Source organism: Pelodiscus sinensis, chromosome 8 (genome assembly GCF_049634645.1).
Source record: "Pelodiscus sinensis isolate JC-2024 chromosome 8, ASM4963464v1, whole genome shotgun sequence".
Taxonomy (NCBI): domain Eukaryota; kingdom Metazoa; phylum Chordata; order Testudines; family Trionychidae; genus Pelodiscus; species Pelodiscus sinensis.
Genome location: NC_134718.1, coordinates 64,486,565 through 64,506,462, shown reverse-complemented (window position 1 = coordinate 64,506,462; position 19,898 = coordinate 64,486,565). Strand labels below are relative to the sequence as shown.

General features: G+C 40.1%; 1 protein-coding gene across 3 annotated transcripts in view; it reads right to left on the bottom strand.

The window, feature by feature from the left end:
• Positions 1 to 17,925, bottom strand: part of NRAP (nebulin related anchoring protein) — a 73,942-nt gene extending 56,017 nt beyond the window's left edge. For all 3 annotated transcript variants that reach the window (XR_012905715.1, XM_006134973.2, XM_006134975.2), the window contains exons 1-9: positions 17,668 to 17,925; positions 17,215 to 17,309; positions 16,439 to 16,526; positions 9,440 to 9,544; positions 8,744 to 8,848; positions 7,821 to 7,928; positions 6,059 to 6,163; positions 5,691 to 5,798; positions 2,992 to 3,096 (exon numbers count right to left, since the gene is read on the bottom strand). Coding sequence is in view for 2 of the 3 variants with exons in the window: in XM_006134973.2 (XP_006135035.2) it covers positions 2,992 to 3,096; positions 5,691 to 5,798; positions 6,059 to 6,163; positions 7,821 to 7,928; positions 8,744 to 8,848; positions 9,440 to 9,544; positions 16,439 to 16,526; positions 17,215 to 17,309; positions 17,668 to 17,739 (891 nt within the window). In the remaining variant the exon portion in view is untranslated. The remainder of the gene's footprint in view (positions 1 to 2,991; positions 3,097 to 5,690; positions 5,799 to 6,058; positions 6,164 to 7,820; positions 7,929 to 8,743; positions 8,849 to 9,439; positions 9,545 to 16,438; positions 16,527 to 17,214; positions 17,310 to 17,667) is intronic.
• Positions 17,926 to 19,898: the final 1,973 nt, after the last annotated feature.

Sequence of the window (19,898 nt, the reverse complement as noted above, 5' to 3'; positions counted from 1 at the left end):
AACAAACAGACGCACAGACAGACGCACATTTCTAAAATATATACAGTGGTAAGAAGATGATTACTATTCCGGAATTAGTGCCATGAAGTGGAAAGTGTCTTTAAATAAGGGTTTGTGAAAAAGAAATTATTGAAAGATTTTATTTTAAACAATCTTAGTAAAAGAAAAAAAACAATTTCCTCATTAGAAACCACTTCACATACGTGCCTACAGGCTGAACCTCTCTAGTTCAGCAGTCTCTGGTTCGACAACATCCGTGGTCTGGCATGATTTAGATAGCTAGATGTTCGCTTATCATAGGTGCAGCCAAGTTTCCTGCGGTCCCATAAAGTTTGCTTACACCTGGCACTCAGAGCTCTGTGCTGTTATTTAGCTCTTCATTACCCCAAATGTCTTCTAACAGACCAGAAAGCAGGGGAAGTGCTGGTTATGCTGCTAGTCAAACATGTTTTTTATGCTTTATTTACTTCTTTCCTTGTGTCAATACAGTAAAATTGTAGAAGAACACTAGCTCTTTGTTATGAAGAGAGCTGATAAGCTTTGGCTAGGTATAGGCTTATATAGGGTGCATAGTACAGCCATATATTATTATAAAACAGCACTGCAATCACTGTTCATTTATTCGCCTTGGTGAAATAAAAATAGAGATTCACTCACTGCAATATTGATCTCCCCTGGTTTATTCATTCTCTGGTTTAGCATTGGTCAGGTCCCAAGGGGGCCGGACTAGAGAGGTTCAACCCGTATTATGTAACTTTGTATACATCTTTTCTAATAATGTGCCAGATCAGGTGAAATGAGGATGCTTGCCATGGTAGGAATAGTGTAGCAGTACGAGTGCTACAAATATTTGTGGCATTTCTCCTATGACTTCTCACCGGTCATGCTACGTCACATCATGTGTCACATGATAAGTTGGGTCTACAGTGAAGTCTGTCAATGATATGATAACAGTGTCTATAGTTATCCTGCATTCAAGATGTACTATAAATATGTATAAGAGAATCCAAAATAACTACAAAATTAGCTGAGTCACTCTTTTAAAATACTAGTCTTCCAGCTGAATTCTAACTTCCCTTCTTGTTTTTCAGTTCCTCATAACTCAAAATTTCTTTGAAATTTTCTATGCTTGCTCCAAGTCTGAAAACAATATTATTCATATTACGCAATATCTTAATAAAAAAGGGCTGTGTCTACACTGGCATGAATATCCGGAAATGCTTAAAACGGAATACTATTCCGTTTTCAGTTTTTCCGGAAAAGGAGCGTCTACATTGGCAGGCTGCTTTTCCGGAAAAGCCCTTTTTCCGGAAAAGTGTCTGTGGCCAATGTAGACGCGCTTTTCTGGAAAAGACTACTGGGCTGTCTACACTGGCCCTTTTCCGGAACAGTGTTCCGGAATAAGGACTTATGCCCGAACGGGAGCAGAATAGTTTTTCCGGAATAGCGGCTGATTTTGTACAGTAGAGCGTCGTTGCTTTTCCGGAAATTCAAGGGCCAGTGTAGACAGCTCGCAGCTTATTCCGGAAAAGCAGCTGATTTTCCGGAATAAGTGGCCCAGTGTAGACACAGCCAAGTAGTCCATTCACTCTGATGGGAATATTCATGGAGTAAAGTTAAATTAATCTTGAATAAGAGTATCAAAAATTGGCCCAATGAGATTAAAAAAATCAAGCCAAACTTGAAGTTTGTGATCCAAGGTTTCAACACCGTGCTTAAAGAAAAGATTAGGTTAGTTTTAAAGTTACAAGCATTTAAATTGCCCAGCTTTTATGGGAATAGTAGGAATATCCTCTTTATTCATTTATTTTTTTGAATGAAACATTTGTTAGTTCAGAAGGTGTATTCTGATTTTAAATTTCTGCCATTGTAACTGTTAATGGGGCTTGCTGTGCGCACTTCTAAGAGATATATTGAATAAACCAGTTTGGGGTAAAAACAGTGAGGAAATTTAAAGTTATAAATGTTTTATGAAGTAGGTGCAAGACTTTTCCCCTAAAGGCTTAGATTAAAAACAAATCTGACTGGGTACAACAGCATATGCAAAAAATATTACCTGAGCTCAGAAACATACATTCCTGATATTGTGACCCTTAAGTTGTATTACTAGGACAGACATAATTTAATTGGAATGTTAATTAAGATATTAAGTGTTATTAAATATTAATATTTTTCTAGCATTTCCCAAAATATTACATTCCCTGCACTATGGAACAAAAGCAAAGACAAAACCATAAAGACCGAGATTGAAAGAAAGCCTGTTTGTTCCCAGTATACCAGAGGCATAGCTCATCAGAATAAAAATATCATTCCTATCACAACCACAGTCTAAGAGACTTTGTATTTTCTTAAGTGACAGTTGCAGATATTTAATGCTGCAAAGTTTCTCAGATTTCCTGAAATGATGGCCTGGAGAATGTGTCTAACTTTCTTTTTTCCTTCACTTCATCCTTTTTTCATTTGGGCATGTACATCCCTCCTGGAGAACCTAGAAAAGTCTCCTAAAATGAGTACTAAGTTCAGGGGTAGCAGAGAAATGGTACCATAATACAAAATTATGAACTATGAACAGGAAACAGCTAGTGAAACAAAACTTGCCTCTAGAGCACGGTCAAGCGTAAGGATAATATAGTAAAATTGACTGATCTTTGCGCCACCAAGACAACAATCCCAGTTGGGATTGGTCCTGCTTATAGCAGGGGGTTGGACTCGATGACTTCCTGAGGTCTCTTCCAATCCTATGATCCTATGATTCCTATGAGTCTAACACTTATCTATTAAACCCTTCTAATGATACATACTTATTTATACAGGCAAACTACAGTATTATCATGCTGGTCTCTTCTTGGTGCCTTGATTTATCATGTGGGAAAACAAAGTTTATGACAAGAGACAGCAAATCTCATTTCCATTAGTAAATTCTAATGCAGTCAGCAATATTAACTGCTAGCTGTAGCATGGGCACCTGGGTAGCTCTTAGTTGTTGCATACCTGGCTTAAATGATCTATATTTTCTTTTGCAAAAGTGTCATCTGTTCCAATTGCATGGCTGGCTTTTCCCTTCATCTCTTTTTCATATCTTTGATGGTACCTCACCTAGGAGAAAGAAAAGCACAAGCCTGTTACACATATGCCATATAATAAAATCACATGCAAATGCTAATAGTAAAGGATTGCCAAAATTTTTCATGGCAACCAGTCTTTAGAAGCAAAGTTTTCTACTTGTATTTAATAATATTTTAGGAACATATGGCTTGCCATATTAGTTCAGTTCATTCGTTTACCATATCTAGCATTTTGCCTCTAGCAGTGGCTAACATTGGGTGCACCGGAAAGTTAAAAAAACAGTATTTACCTAAATACCTATCTGATCTCAATGAGTTTGGTATACTCTACCACAGGGTCATTTGCCCACCAATAATGATTTTTGATTCTGAGAAGTGCTCATCACTAGCATGTCTGCTAGGCCCAATCATAGTTTCAGTTGAGCCGTTTTCAAGTTCAGGCCCAAGACCGACTGTCTCTTCAATGAAGCTGAAATAGTGCCGACATGCTATATGCTTGTCCTTTTTCCAACACAAGCAGTTTTTTACACGAATAAGAGTTCCTCCTCAGAACAAGGGTAGTGTACAAAGTTTCAATGTTCGGAACTCATCTGCTTTTGACATTAACACTAAGGATCCCCTCTTGACTTTCACTGATGAGTTAATAACTAGAATAATTCTGCCTTCTCCTTTTCAAGTAATTTCCATGCAGCTGGCACAGTATGCTATACCTTTCACTGCCTGTGTAAAAATTGATACTAATGAGTCAATTTGAAGACACGTGGTTTAATTTAGCCTCATAAGAGGCTGGTAATGTTATCTTCCCTTGAAACTGCTTTTTAAATCATCACTGCTTCTGGCAGTGGGTTGCTGCACATTTTTAAAACATTATAATTGTGGCACTGAGGCAAAGGCAGACAAATTATATTCGCTAAAGATTGCAGGCCCACAATGCTGCCCGGAGGGTCAGTCCTGAAAGGTGCTGAGAGCTGCTATGTGACGTCAGCTCCAAAATGACTTCAGTAGGAACACAGGACATTCAGTGTCTCACAAGAGTATTCAGCACCAGGAAGAATAAAGCCACCAGAGAATGGCCAGGGAGAGGGGTGATTGTGAAACTATGTCAGCCCTGAGCCAAGAGAAACATTTGATATACTTTCCAGGGTTGCTGACTGAGGGGAGGGGAGAGCAAAGGGGGCAGTTGTCCCAGGGTCCAGAGATTTAAAAGGGCCTGGGGCTCCAGGTTGCTACCGCAGCAGCCGGAGCAGTGGGCCCCTTAAAATCACCTCCAGAGTCATGCACGGCACAGTCCAGGCATCGCTGAGGGGAGGTTAGTTTCTAGCCCCACCCCTTCCATTCAAAGCTCCGCCCCTTCCGGGGGCTTGGCGTCTAAGCCCCCAACCATTGCCCAGGACCTGGCAAAATCTGTTGCCAGCCCTGCGTATTTTATTTTATACATAGAAGCTTAATACTCAAAAGACTGGTTTCTCTAATCCACTTTGTGCCCCTCAGTCAAAGCTCGCTCCTGCTCCGGCATAAAGGGAAAGAGAGGGAATCAAGGGTAAACTAAGGCAGGGGTAGAGCTCTGCTCAAACCAACCCTCCTGTAAGAGGGACTGTGTGCCTATGACAGGGTGGGCAATAATTTTTGCCCAGGGGCCACTTCAAAAATTTTTGAAATTGCCCCAGGCCACCCCAGAAGGGGTGGGGCCTAAACAGGAAGGGAAGGGGCCTAAACAGGAAGGGCAGGGCTACCATGATTGGTCTGGGTGTGGGGGAGCCTCTTTGCCCCCCCTTCCCACTAGGCACCCATGCCCTGGAAGAGGCTTTGCATGCTCCCCCACCCCCAGGCCAATCAAGGCCTGGGGGCAGTGGAGCAGCAGGGCCTCCATGGGCCGGACCCATCCACTTGGCGTGCCAGATTTGACCCACGGAGGCCCTTTTGCCCACCCCTGGCCTATGATATAAATTAGAGCTGCTGCTCAGAAACTCTGAGGGTATGTCTACACTACCACCCTAGTTCGAACTAGGGTGGTTAATGTAGGCAACCGAAGTTGCAAATGAAGCCCGGGATTTGAATTTCCCGGGCTTCATTTGCATCTTGCATTAGGCTTTCTATTCCGAACTACCGGTACACCTCGTGGCCTAATCCAAACTAGCTAGTCCGTGCCGCGTGTAGCCGCGGGCACGGAGTCCGAACTAGCCAGGATTTTAAAATGGCGGCGCCTGGCAAGATGCAAATGAAGCCTGGGAAATTTAAATCCCAGGCTTCGTTTGCAACTTCGGTTGCCTACATTAACCACCCTAGCTCGAATTAGGGTGGTAGTGTAGACATACCCTAAAGGCTGAGCAGAGTGGAGGCTTGAGAGCTTTTTATGATCCCTCCTCTCATTCCGCTGTGTCCAAATGCAGCCTGGGAGGGCTTCTGTTCTCAGAGATTAACAGTATCGCTTTTGAAATATAAAGGCTTTATTTTCCCTCGTGCATCTTCCTGTCTATGAAAAACAATTACCAGAAATCCTATGGTATAACTCCACCGGTACTAATGGAATTTTGCCAGAAAAGAATTTGGCCCTAATTTTGGGGGGGGGGGTTGTTTGTTCGTTCGTTTGTTTTCCTCAAGAGAGACATTGTTTTTGACACTTACATCACTGACTAGTTCATTAGCTTTCTTGGCTATCTGATAAGCTGGAGTGATCATAGCAGGAAAGCTGCCTTTTCCTCTCTGCTGTTCATATTCTTCAGTGTATTTCAGCTGTAAAAAAACAAGATACTTTGGGGACAAGTATCCCACACACTTTTAAATCAGCTACACAGAAAAAAAGCAACAAAAAACACTACTGAGGTTGCAAATTCAACCACTCCAAAGTTATTCAATCGCCCCTCTTATTTGTATAATCTTTAATTACATGATCACATAATGAGACCCCTGCCTCCTTCTGTACACAGGACAGACCTGCTCTCGGGATTATTCGGGATTGAAAAAGGTTGCTTGTTCTCTCATGTTACACTTACATCTCTCATAAGCTGCCCTCCAGCTTTTGCGTGCAGTAACTCTGGAGTGTCTACCACAGTGCTGTAACTGGAAACCCTGTCTTTGTGTCCTTGTTTATATGCCACCTGGGGGGAGAAAATATAAAGCACATTTTAAAACTACTGACCTTGGTTTCAGCTAATGTATTAATCACAGTTTTCTGTCCTTAATAGAATTATCTCTGCTGTAAACACAAAGGCAGGTGCCTATACTACTGACTAAAATAGACTGAGATAGTGTGTTTTGATTTTACTCATCAAACTACATGCATTAGCTTAAATTGTTCTATTATTTCTCTCATCCTGTCTGGATCTACCAAGAGCCAAAGGTGATCTATAATTATGGCAATTATAGAAAACTGCACTATGGGAAAAATATATTCCCAATACTTCATACAGCATTATCTCTTTATTAATACCAAGAAACACAAAAAACCCAGTGATTATGCAGCTATCTACAACATAGAAAGCTGTCTTCTTATTAAGGCCACAGTGCAACTCTTCTTAAAGTCAATGGAAAGACTCCAATCTCAGTGAGAGTTGGATATGATTTAGGTGAACAATATTATTCAATAAAAATAGTACCAGATTCTTGATTGATAACCCCAAACCTATAGCTTACAACTGTATTACTGCAATGGCTGATCTTATACATAGAAAACACTGCAATATATTTCAAGTGATTTTCATGGTTTTCATTTTCACTGGATCTCTTTGGATTCAATTGTTATTTTTATACTATGGTACATTACATGCATAGATAAATTAAAGTAAATCGGAAGTAAATTAATTTACCAATGTAATGGTATATAATTTTATATTCTAAATAGGAAAAAGAGATGAAAAAGAGTAAGTGGATAAATAAATGAATACAAATACAAAAGGGAAATCAGAGTAAATAATTCACAGGGTATAGAATAGTGCAGCAATTTTCAAATTTGATAAGGCAGTTACGTGACGAGTGTTCCATATATCATAGAAAATGCCCATACTTTCATTTGTTACACATGAAAGACAAAGGTGGGTGAGGTAACATCTTTTACTGGAGCAACTTATGTTGGTTAAAGAGAAAAGCTTCAGCTTGTTATATATGATATTTTTCCAAGGCTAGCTAGTTTACTAGTCTCCTGTGTCAATGTAACATATTCAAAATTTTTCCACCTTTACAGGAGTCCTTTTACAATTAGGGTACGTCTAAACTACATGGCTCCGTCGATGGAGCCATGTAGATTTGTTTTTTTGGCAAAGGCAAATGAAGCCGCGATTTAAATGATCGTGGCTTCATTTAAATTTACATGGCTGCCGCGCTGAGCCGACAAACAGCTGATCAGCTGTTTGTCGGCTCAGCGCGCTAGTCTGGATGCTACCCTGCCAACATCAAAGCCCTTTGTCGGCAGCCCCGGTAAACCTCATCCCACGAGAAATAACGGGGCTGCCGACAAAGGGCTTTGATGTCGGTGCGGGAGCGTCCAGACTAGCGCGCTGAGCCGGCAAACAGCTGATCAGCTGTTTGTCAGCTCAGCGCGGCAGCCATGTAAATTTAAATGAAGCCGCAATCATTTAAATCGCGGCTTCATTTGCCTTTGCCTATAACCCTAATCTACATGGCTCCATCGATGGAGCCATGTAGTCTAGACACAGCCTCAGTGTTAGCCATGGAAAGTACCTTTTAATGTGAATTCTTTTAAATCAAAGTTTCACTGAACTTCAGTAAGTTTGACACAACACACAAATTGGGACTTACATCACTGCTTAGCTGAGTGGCTCTCTTAGCTATCTGGTAAGCTGGAGTGATCATAGCTGGAAAACTGCCTTTGCCTTTCTGTTGTTCATATTCTTCTGTGTATTTCAACTAGAAAAGTATGCAAGTTTTATTTTGTTAAAGAAAAACCCTCTGTCCATTAATGTGATGCTTCTCTTAATGCATGCATTTTAATTGTTATTGGTTATATTATCCTGATGACTTTTAAAAACCATAATGGACTTAACTCAAGTGAAAATCACAGGTCCCATCAGCATGGCTATACATGGTTAAAGGATTTTAAAATAGTTTACATATACAGGAAAACGTGTTTCATCAATTCAAAATTTAGGAACATTTCTTATGTAAAATGGGAAAATCTGTTTACAATCTTTCCCTTTGGTATTTTTGCAAACAAAAGATTTATTAGTAGTTACTAGTTTAGTAGAGACCACCACCCCCTTGTGTAGTCACAGCTCTTCAATTCTTAAACCAGGCTTGATTTCCATTCACTTCAGTTTGATGGAAAAGCAATAGATCCTTGTCTACACTACACAAAAAATAAGGCATTTAATCCACTGACAGTGCAACCCATAAGTAGTAGTTGTGGCAACATTGGAAGATGTTGGACTCAGGATTCAGTCAGAGTTACTTAAGATGTTACTGTCCTGTAGCTGCAATGTATGTAACTTGCAGAAGTTCATGGTAGTTCCACTTGAAAATAATTTCTAAACTTGGCAGTAACTCTGTTAGATGACCTTGACTGTATATATAGATAGTGCTCACAAGACCAAACACTTCTGCTCAACATAGCAGTCAATGCATGTCACCCCCTCCTTTTGTAATTTGTTACTGAACGTTTGATACATGACACTGCAAAGTCCTCCACACACTATAACTCAGAGAAATAGAATCATCCCTCAGACCTCTTGAGAAGCCTTCTGCGCCTGCGCTATCTTGACCATTTCAGGATCTGGGATCGTTCCAGAACACCAGGCTTTGCTTCCCGCGTATGCAGCATGGTAGGCGTTCTAAAAAGGAGAGACGAAGTCAGTGGAGAAGTGTATGCTCATTTTTAAATCCAAAGAGTTCATCTGCCAGGGAAAAGAAAATTTTGAGGAAAAGCATGAGGCCCATGCTCTGCTTCAGTCTCGCTTTGAGAATGAAAGTGGATCTTAAGTGTCATGGACTTTGTGCTGACTCTTTCCCCCATCAGAGAATATTTCTAAGCACATTCAATAAGGTTTGCTTATGTGATATGAAATAAGGGCCCATTTCCCAAAACTCGCCAGAAGAACATTTGCTGAGTAAATGTTCATGCAAGTTAAATGACTTGACCAAGCTCATGCATGACTCCATGGCTGAATCAGGAATAGAATCCCGAATCTCTTGGCTCTTGCTCTGCTCTTTTTAATAACTAAAATATGCTCCCTAGAAAAGCTAGTGAAAGTTAAACAAGCTACTAAGGAAATAATAATAAATGGACTCTCATGACTGAAGCATAGTGAATAAAAACAGAGCAATAATGATCCCATTTGGCATGTAGCTCACTCAAGCTGATGGGTGGCAGACTGCATCTTAGCTGTTTACATGAACATGTGTACTTGAGGGATATCTCTTACCTGACTAGACAGCTGTTGAACTCTGTGAGCAGCTTCCATATCTCTGGTTGTCACATTCCAGTGAAAAAACGATTTGAATTGTTCCCCCTCTTCTCGATATTTAATCTACAAAAATAATGGCATCAATAGGTTTTTCTCGCATCATGGTTGCAACAGGCCATTGTTTTAAGGTGGGAAAGTGCTGAAAATGTTGAAGTGCATAATACTAAACAGCGAGTGCAAAAACTGCAGCATAAAAAAGGTAAGAAAAAATTTAAAGCACTGCCAGACTTTGTTTACTACTTAACAAAACAAAACTGTGAACAAATGCACACACTCTGTGCATGTACCAGATCCACAACTGGCGTACACTAGCACGGAAAGATAGGCCAATTTTCATCAACTAAAGATCCAGCCGTATGTTTTTAAATAGAGACAGATACAGACAGATGCCATTTTGTTTATGTTAGAACCTACTAAACAAACACAGTCCCAGACAACCCAAACTCTGTGGCCTTTGAGAAAATGCTGCTTCCTGGACACTTTTCTTCCTTTCCTCCCCACCAGGTCCCCTTTACCTAGCTAACTATATTTCATTCCTTTTGTTTGTCACCAGCCTCCAGCTACCAACTGCCATAGGCAGGATGCACAACATGCGTTTCTGTGTCATGCAAAGGACACACACCTGCCTCCTATGTGCCTCCCAACAAATGCCACAGGTTAGATTTTAGTCCATAGTGCAAACATCTCAGTTCTACACAGTAGGCTTCTGATTAAGATATTCTGCTACCACAGAACTTACACAACAGAGCGAGGGACAGCCCTATGAAAATCTGAGAGGACAATCTGGATCTTAGGTACCAATAACACAATGATAACTGAAATCAAGAGAAAAATCTGTGCAAAACATACAGTTCAAGTGTTAGAGATATCGATCCTGTGTATCAGCCAGTGGGCAATATTCTATCTCTTTTTACCCTATGCAACCTCAGTGAAGTCAGTCAGGTTGTACAAATGTAATTAATGGCAAAAAGTACCTCTGTGTCTTCATTTTATTATGATTTATTAATAAATGGGGCTACTATAAGGTGGATGCATAACTGGCTGGATAACCATTCTCAGAGAGTAGTTATTAATGGATCATAGTCATGCTGGAAGGACATAACAAAAGGGGTTCCGCAGGAGTCTATTTTGGGATCGATTCTGTTCAATATATTCAGCAATGATTTAAATATTGGCATAGAGAGTACGCTTATTAAATTTGCACATGATACCAAGCTTGGAGGTGTTTTAAGTGCTTTGAAGGATAGGGTCATAATTCAAAATGATCTGGACAAACTAGAAAAATGGTCTGAGGCAAAGAGGATGAAGATTAATAAGGACAAATGCAAAGTTCTCCACTTCAGAAGGAACAATCTGTTCCACACATACAGAATGGGAAGTGACTGTCTAAGAAGAAGTACTGCAGAAAGGGATCCAAGGGTCACAGTGGACCACAAGCTAAATATGAGTCAACAGTGTGAAACTTGCAAAAAAGTAAACCTGGTTCTGGGATGCATTAACAGGAGCGTTGTAAGCAAGACACGAGAAGTAATTCTGCTCTACTCTGCTGATTAGGTCTCAATTGGAGTATTGTGATTATTGTGTCCAGTCCTGGGCACCACATTTTAAGAAAGATGTGGAAAAATTGGAGAAAGTCCAGAGAAGAGCAACAAAAGTGATTAAAAGATCTAGAAAACTTAATATTTGACAGAAGACTGAAAGAATTGGGCTTATTTAGTTTAGAAAAGAGAAAACTGAGAAGGGACATATAGCAGTTTTCAAGTATCTAAAAGGATGTTACAAGGAGGAGGAAGGAAAATGGTTCTCCTTGGCCTATGATGATAGGACAAGAAGCAAGGGGCTTAAATTGCAGCAAGGGAGGTTTAGATTGTATATTAGGAAAAATGTCATAGCTGTCAGGGTGGTTAAACACTGGAATAAATTGCCCAGGGAGGTTGTAGAATCTCCATCATTGGAGATTTTTAAGAGCAGGTTGGATAGAGTTCTATCAGATATGATCTAGACGGTGCTTGGTCCTGCCATGAAGGTACGGGAGTGGACTTGATGACCTCTCAAGGCTCCTTCCAGTTCTAGTAATCTATGATTCTATGATTTTGCAACAGCATCTTGGGACCTCAACTGAGACCAAGGGACTATCTGTGCTAGGCCCTGTACTCACACATAAGAAACCAAGGGTATGTCTACACTACCCCGCTAGTTCGAACTAGCGGGGTAATGTAGGCATACCGCACTTGCAAATGAAGCCCGGGATTTGAATTTCCCGGGCTTCATTTGCATAAGCGGGGAGCCGCCATTTTTAAATCCCCGCTGGTTCGAACCCCGTGTAGCGCGGCTACACGGGGCTCGAACTAGGTAGTTCGGACTAGGATTCCTATTCCGAACTACCGGTACACCTCGAGGTACCTCCTTGCAAGTGCGGTATGCCTACATTACCCTCCTAGTTCGAACTGGGAGGGTAGTGTAGACATACCCCAAGGGACTATCTGTGTTGCCCTGAAGAGCTGACAATCAAAATAGACAAGACCAAAGAATACTGAAAGTGTGTATTGTTATCTCCATTTTACAGCTGAAGAGAAGCAGCACGGACAGATTAAGGGACTTGACTAAGTGTCTTGCAGGAAGTCAGTTACAGAGTAGTAAACTGCACTCATATCTTTAGTCTGCAGAAGGGAAGAGTGAGGGGCAGATTTGATAGAAGCCTTCAACTTCCTGAAGGGAGTGTTCCAAAGAGGATGGAGAGAGGCTGTTCTCAGTAGTGATGGATGGCAAAACAAGGAGCAATGGTCTAAGTTACAGTGGAGGAGGTCTGGGTTGGATATTAGGAAAAACTATTTCACTAGGAGGGTGGTGAAGTACTAAAATGGGTTACGTAGGAAGGTGGTGGAATCTCCATCCCTAGAGTCCCATCTTGACAAAGCCCTGGCTGGGATGATTTAGTTAGGGTTGGTCCTGCTTTGGGTGGGGGGTCGGACTCGATGACCTCCTGAGGTCTCTTCCAGCCCTAGGAGTCTATGATCTTGCATCCTAGTTTAGTGCCTTAAGAATAAAACCATTCTTCTTCTCTACTGTAATGTAATGTCCTCAGTTTCACCAGTTACTTTTAACATTTCAACTAAAACGTTTTCTCAAGTAAGAATTCTTTTACACATTTAGCATCTATAGTGTGAGACTGGTATTCCCTCTAAGAAGCCCTGAGACACTGACGTGGCGGGGCTGATTAATCACTTGCGAAGCTTTGCTGCTGAGCAGTTTAGCGGGAACACTGTTTGAGACCCAAAACTGCCATATCAGTGAATAGGGACGTTAGTGAATAAGGATTAAAGAATCATTCCCTTAAATACACTTAGCAACCCCCTCTTTGGCGTTCAAAATTTCTTATGTGATTGAAAGGGACAGGAGCTGCTTTAGGTGTGAAAGAAAGGGAAAGTGATCTCTGAACTATAATTTGCCTTGCATGTATGTATACACACACACACAGAGGAAGTAATGGGGGTCTCATATCACAGCCTGGAAACAGAAATAGAACCTGCAATAACCCTAGACTCATTCCAGACTAGCTGTGTCACACGTAATTTAAAGAAAGAACAGTGGTTGAAGATTTTGTAATAGTGTCTGAGTTATTGCAAAATCCTAATGCATAAGAATAGTGTGCAAGAATGTGGAAGAAAAAGTGTAACATATGAGGCATGCTGCTAAATGTATGATGCCAGCATTGTCCAGAAAGCAGAAAAAAATATGAAGTGTGTGTGCAATATTTTAAATAATACAACTTCCTTCCCTTGTTTAACGGGGAATTTTAGTAGGATGCCAAATCATATACAAACACATTATTCCCATATAAAATAATAATAATAATCATTATTATTATTATTATATAGCAAAGGATACTACATTCAATAAAGCAACATTACACATGGAAATGGGCCAGTTATCAGTGATTAAATGCAATATTACTATACTATACTTCTCTAACTTTAGAAGTTACCAAAATACAAAATTGAAATAAATGTCTTCAGAGGAAAAAAACCACCACACAACAGGAAAGAATGACATAAAACAAAAAGACTTTAAGTTCTCTAATGTTTTTCAAAAGCTCAACAGTTAAAACCTTTTACAGAATTTTGATATGGGTACAGGTACAAGAAAATCCCATGCATCTATACTACTTCAGTACAAATGTTCTCAACAAAACCATGCAAAACCTGACTTTTTTTTAAATAAATCTCAGCCCAAGTTCATCAGATTTTTTGAAAACCTCCTGGGTAAAAATTCTAATGAAATGAAACTGAACCTACTTTATGGCTTGGGGATATCAGTAAGATTTGGTTTTGAGTTTTCAGGTTCATTTGATCCCACAATTCAAAACAAGCAATAGAAAGTTTAAGAAAATGTCCTCATAAATTCACATGACTGAAGCCATCAAGTTTGCAAAACTTTGTTCAGCCTTCCTAGCAACGTCCTGTGAGCATTGCTACAGACTTAATGTATTAGATAAGGACATGTTACATCAGAGGGAAGATCCTCTCACGGTTAAAAGATAGGAAACAAAGGGTAAGAATAAATGGTCAGTTTTATTCAATATATTCATAAATGATATAGAGAAAGAGGTAAACAATGAGGTTGGAAATTTGCAGAAGATACAAAACTGCTCAAGATAGTTAAGTCCCAAGCAGAATGTGAAGAACTTCAAAAGGATCTCACAAAAGTGGGTGACTGGGCAACAAAAATGAATGCATTTAACGTTGATAAATGAAAAGTAATACATATGGAAAACATAAGCCCAAGTATACACATACAATGATAGGGACTGAATTAGCTGTTACCACTCAAGAGAGAGATCTTGGAGTCATTGTGGTGTTCTCTGAAAACATCCACTCAATGTGCATTACCAGACAAAAAAGCAAACTGAATATTAGGAATCATTTTTTTAAAGGATGCCTTATTGCCTCTATATAAATCCATGGTATGCCCACATCTTGAATACTGTGTGCAGATGTGGTCACCTCATCTCAAAAAAAGATATTGTGGCACTGGAAAAAATTCAGGAAAGGACAAAAAATGATTAGGGGTATGGAACAGCTGCCATATGATAAGAGTTTAATAAGACTAGGACTTTTCAGCTTAGGAAAAAGAAGACTAAGAGGAATATGATACAGGTCTATAAAATCATGGTTGGTGTGGAAAAAGTAAAGGAGGAAAAGTTATGTACTTGTTCCCATAACACAAGAACTAGGGGGTCACCAAATGAAATTAATAAGTAGCAGGTTTAAAACAAACAAAAGGGAGTATTTCTTCACACAACACGGAGTCAACCTTGGAACTCCTTGCCAGAGGATGTTGCAAAGGCCAGGTCTTTAACTGGATTCAAAGAGCTAGATAAATTCATAGAGGACAGTTCCATAAATGACTATTAGCCAGAATGGGCAGGAATGGTATCCTTAGCCTCTGTCATAAGCTGGTAATGGGCACCGGGGGATGGATCACTTGATGATTACCTGTTCTTTTCATTCCCTCTGGAACCTAGTATTGGCCTCTGTTGGCAGACAGGATACAGGGCTAGCTGAGCCTTTGGTCTGACCCAGTATGGCCATTCTTACGTTCTTATATTCTTGTGATCCCCTGAAACACTGAGCCTACATTTCTCAATCAAGAAGATTCCCAATAATATTAATAGATATATTGCCTGAGTAAAGACTGTCAGATGTGCCCCCAAATGTACAGGAAGGTAAGACCATAATTCTACCTTGGGACTTGCTAGTGATACTAACAAAACTATTGTTTTGATCTCTTTCTTTGCAATATAAGTCAATTATAATGTTGAATTGTTTGCGGTGTTGTAGACACGTTTGTCTCGGGATGTTAAAATGACGAGGTAGGTGAGGTAACATTTTTCATTAGACCAATTGCTGTTGGTGAAAGAAACGAGCTTTGGGGCTTATCGAGCTCTTCTTCAGGTCTGGAATACATGTAATATGCACTACTTATGCTAAACACTGTATTCCACCTTGTATTTAGTTGTGACACCTAGGACATTTCCCAACCACGAAGAGGAGCTCCGTGGAAGCTCAAGAGCTTGTCTCTTCCACCAACAGAAGTCTGTCCCATAAAAGATAATACCTGACCCACTTTGTCTCTTTAATGCAGTGTTTTCAAAGTGGGCCACTGTGAGAAAGCTGCTAATAGGCCACCCCGGTTTGTTTACTTACCGGCTCCGGAGCCTCGCGGCTCCCATTGGCTGCAGTTCAACATTTTCAGCCAAGGGGAGCCACTGGAAGGTGAATGGCCCAGGCCACTCTTTCCCATGGCTCCCCTTGGCTGAATGCAAACATTTAAATGAATGGTGAGCATGCAGGATACAAATTCACCAGAGTTAGCAAATTTTTTATTGTTGAAAAAAGGGGGGAAAAAATCCACAAATCTATCTCATGCACCATGTCTCTCTAATGTCCTTGGATCAACACAGCTACAACAATACACTGCATATAACACATTAGGCATTTTTCCCCATTTTATCTACATTTCAAAAATTTCCAGCCAGTCCTGGTATTCACTGAAATTCTACAAATGTTACAAAATGTGTCGTCTTCTACCTAAAATTGATCTAAGAGAAAAGAATAACAAATCTATACATCACCATAATCAAGCTGGGAAATTTAAATCCAGATATGTATTTCAAAGCCCCTTAGTATGGACATGTTTGATTGTTGTGGCCCCATATAAACCCATTTGCAAAATTCTGATCCAAATCTGGCTACAAACTTTTAATACCCTTAAAAAGATATTGGGAGAGAAGGAGGAGTTTCTGTCTGGACTTTATGTTTTAGAACAGAACACATGACTCCAAAGGTGATTTTCTGAAACAAAATTCAATGTTTAAAAAAAAATTCAGTTACAGACTAACACAGCTACCCCTCTGAGAGCTAAATATAAAACACACTTCTTCCTAAAACTTCTTACCTCGCTTATTGCTTCTGATTGTTTCTTCACGTTTATATTTACTGGTGTCTCATAGACGCTTGTGAATGTGTTGTTTTTTGGGTTATGTCTATAAAATAAGGTATAATGGGAAATTTTAAATGTATGTTACCACCAAAAAGATAGGTTTACTTTTTAGGTTTATGCTTCTTAAAAATAATGAACAAAACACCCTGCCAGCATGAGTACTCGGTTACACACAAGTTATTGCATGGAGTAGGTGCCTACAACTAAATTAATTTTAATGATCATCATTTCATATCAATGCTGTTTCTAATAACGAAAGAGAATAATAGAATAAAAACAACTGTCATCTTTTCCTTTCAAATGACACATTTGACAAGAATTAATCATTATGAAATAAAAAACTTTCAGAAAAAAACTTCCCTCCAAAATCTGTATTCTACATATTTTTCTAGCTAATAAGTGAATTCACATCTTGTTAACTCTTAATCAGACAGAGTTACAGAAATCACAGTCATGATAGTTTACTTTTCTAAATACTTCAAACATCACCTCTTTTGGTATCTTTTAAGTTACAAGAAGACACGACAAATGTGGAAACGTTACACTTGAGGTCAAATTTTTATCTCATCTGCCAGTCATATTAATCCAGAGTAACTCCATGTTAGTGGAAGCATTCAGGTGTCACACCACAATGAACAAGACCCGAATCCATCCAAAACCTACTCTTCTAATGAATTATGGCAGGGTAACTTAAATTTGACACCATGCTTTTTAAAAATAAGCACACTTACACTTGACAGTAAGGCTTTTTCTGATAGCTGATAAAGTTATTTACAGTTAACATCATCTTGCAGACTTCACAATGAAAACAGGCTTTGTGCCATGTCTAGAAATAGCAAAGATAAAAATACAGCAAAAGTTACTTGCATTTAATATTGTATATTCTATGGATTTCTAAATACCATTGCTGATCCCCTCTATCCATATAATTAATAACCATTTCCCACTGTGTGATTGAACTAATTAGATCTATTGTCATTTCAATTTTTTAATTTTGTTCCAACAAATGTTATAATAAAGTTAATCTCAATTCTGAAATCCAGTATAAATAAAGAATTTACAGTGCGAGGGATTTTGCCTGTGTCTTCAATGGAGGCAGGATTAGGCCCGGTATTAGTAAGTATAGTACCAATACATACATTTATTAACCTCCAAAATGATCAAGATAGAGGATGTCTACTGACCTGATCTATACAGTTAATCTTCTCAGCAGGGTAAACCCCAAAGCCACATCTAGCACAAGGCTGCGAATTCATCTTGAAATCAATAGAGTGAAGAATATCTATATATCTATATATACACAAAAGGTTCAAAGCCTATGGAGATGATTTTCCAGTCTGTATGTAACACACTCCAGACAGCCCAGTCAAGAATCACATTAAAGTTCTGACTTGAAGTCTCTCACTCCCTTTTGCTGACCTTCTGTTTCAAAATCAGCTGCTGGCTGGCTTTTAAAGCTGCCAGTTACTAAGAAGGGTTATTTTAGCAACTGGGTAAGTACATACAGGAGAGGCACTCTCAGTGACATCTTTCTCTAAATAGAAGAGTGAACTCATAGAAAAGAATCATGTTCATGTGAATGATAGAAACTGGTCATTCACTTTCTAAGTTTTGCAGTTTAACATTAGCTGTCATAACCCCAGGATGGAGTTAATGGTCTCCACAGTGCCATCATCAGATTAACAATTAGTAGCTAGTCACCTCACATCTGGTATATGAGCTCATTATGAGCTGGTCTATGCCTTTAGGAACAGCCCTACGTAAGGTAGCTCTACCACCCCAGAAGAAGTTCAAGGGAGAAACTAACACTAGATTCACAATTTCCTTCCTGCTTCTGGAGAAGTAATTTGCTTCCTCCCAGACCAAAGCAAATTACTTCCCCTATCCCAACTCACCTGCACTTGTGATGTGATGTGATGTGCTGTGAGGAGGCAGAGCTAATACCAAGCTCATTCTCTCCCCCATCCAATTGCATCTGCAGTTGTGATATAGGGAAACAAACTTAGTGGGACACGTGGCTTATCCACTGCAAAAGAGCAGTCACAAAACAGCTACAGGTTGAACCAAAATCTGGTCCACCAACATCCGTAGTCCGGCTTGATTTTAGTTGGTCTAATGCCCACTTATCCTGGGTATGGCCAAATTTTTCATGGTCCCAGAAACTTTGTTTACAACCATCAGTCTTGACTCCCAGTGTTCTGTGCTGTTATTTAGCTCTAGTTTACCCCTAAATGTCTTCTAAGAACTCAGTAAGCAATGGAAGTGTTGGTAATGATGCTAGACAATACTGACCTCCTGTGCTTAGGCAAATTCTCTGGTTTGGCATCGGTCAGGTCCCGAAGGTGTCACACTAGAGAGGTTCAACCTTTATTTAATAATGTACCACATCAGCAGAGCAGTATAGGTCAGAAAGTGAAAAATGGATCATTAATATGAAACTATGGAAGAACGTGAATAGATTGACTGTCAGTCCCAAACACCAGAGCTGAACAATCCTAGTCTTACAAGAAATACTATGGAATTTTTCATACCTGCAAGTGGTCAGGACCTAAGTTTTACATCTCACCTAAACTATAGAACCTCCAACAGTAATTTCCCTTAACAATGGGACATTGCTAGGTACTTCCTTCTAGAGCAGCAGTGGGCAATTAACCAACCCTCAGGCCAGATGCTGCCACCACTGTATTTACCTTCATCTCCGCAGGTACGGATGCTTGCAGCACCCATTGGCCACCGATCGTCATTCCTGGTCAATGGGACCTGTGGGCAGTGGTGTCCTAGTCCACACTGCTTCCCACAGCTCCCATGGGCCAGGAAGGGCGATCTGCTACCAACAGGAGTGCAATTGCCTGTATGTAAGAAGGTGCAGATAAATAAAGTGGCAGAGGCCCATCAGAGGCTAACCCTGGCGAACTGCCTCCTTCTTATTGCCCACCCCTGCTCTAAAGTAAACTACAATCTACTGAATCACTCCACACCACTCTGAATAGCAATTAGGTATTATAAGTGTGGAAGCAGGCTCTTTGCTGGCCAGGCCTCTCGCGCGTATTGCCATCCAAGCAAAAGGTCCACTTCCCCTTGATGAAAACCCTTACACTATGTAACTTAAAGGTCAGCGACGAACAGGAACCAAAACCAGACCTGTAAAGTTCATGCTGGTTGTGCTGACTGTGCCATGCCCAATAAGGCAGAAAGGGAAAAACAGGAAACCATCTCACCCCCTTATCCCTGTCACCTAGCAGACAGGGTCTGCTAGCCTATCACAAAATGTGTGCAAAAGCTTTCTCTATAAAACAGCTTCCCCTCCTGTATCAAATTGAGGAATCCCGAATAAACATTGGATGGCAGAATACGAGCCAGGCCCAAGGACTGATCACCCGAAGGCCACCTCCCACTCACCAAACCAGAGTTCCTG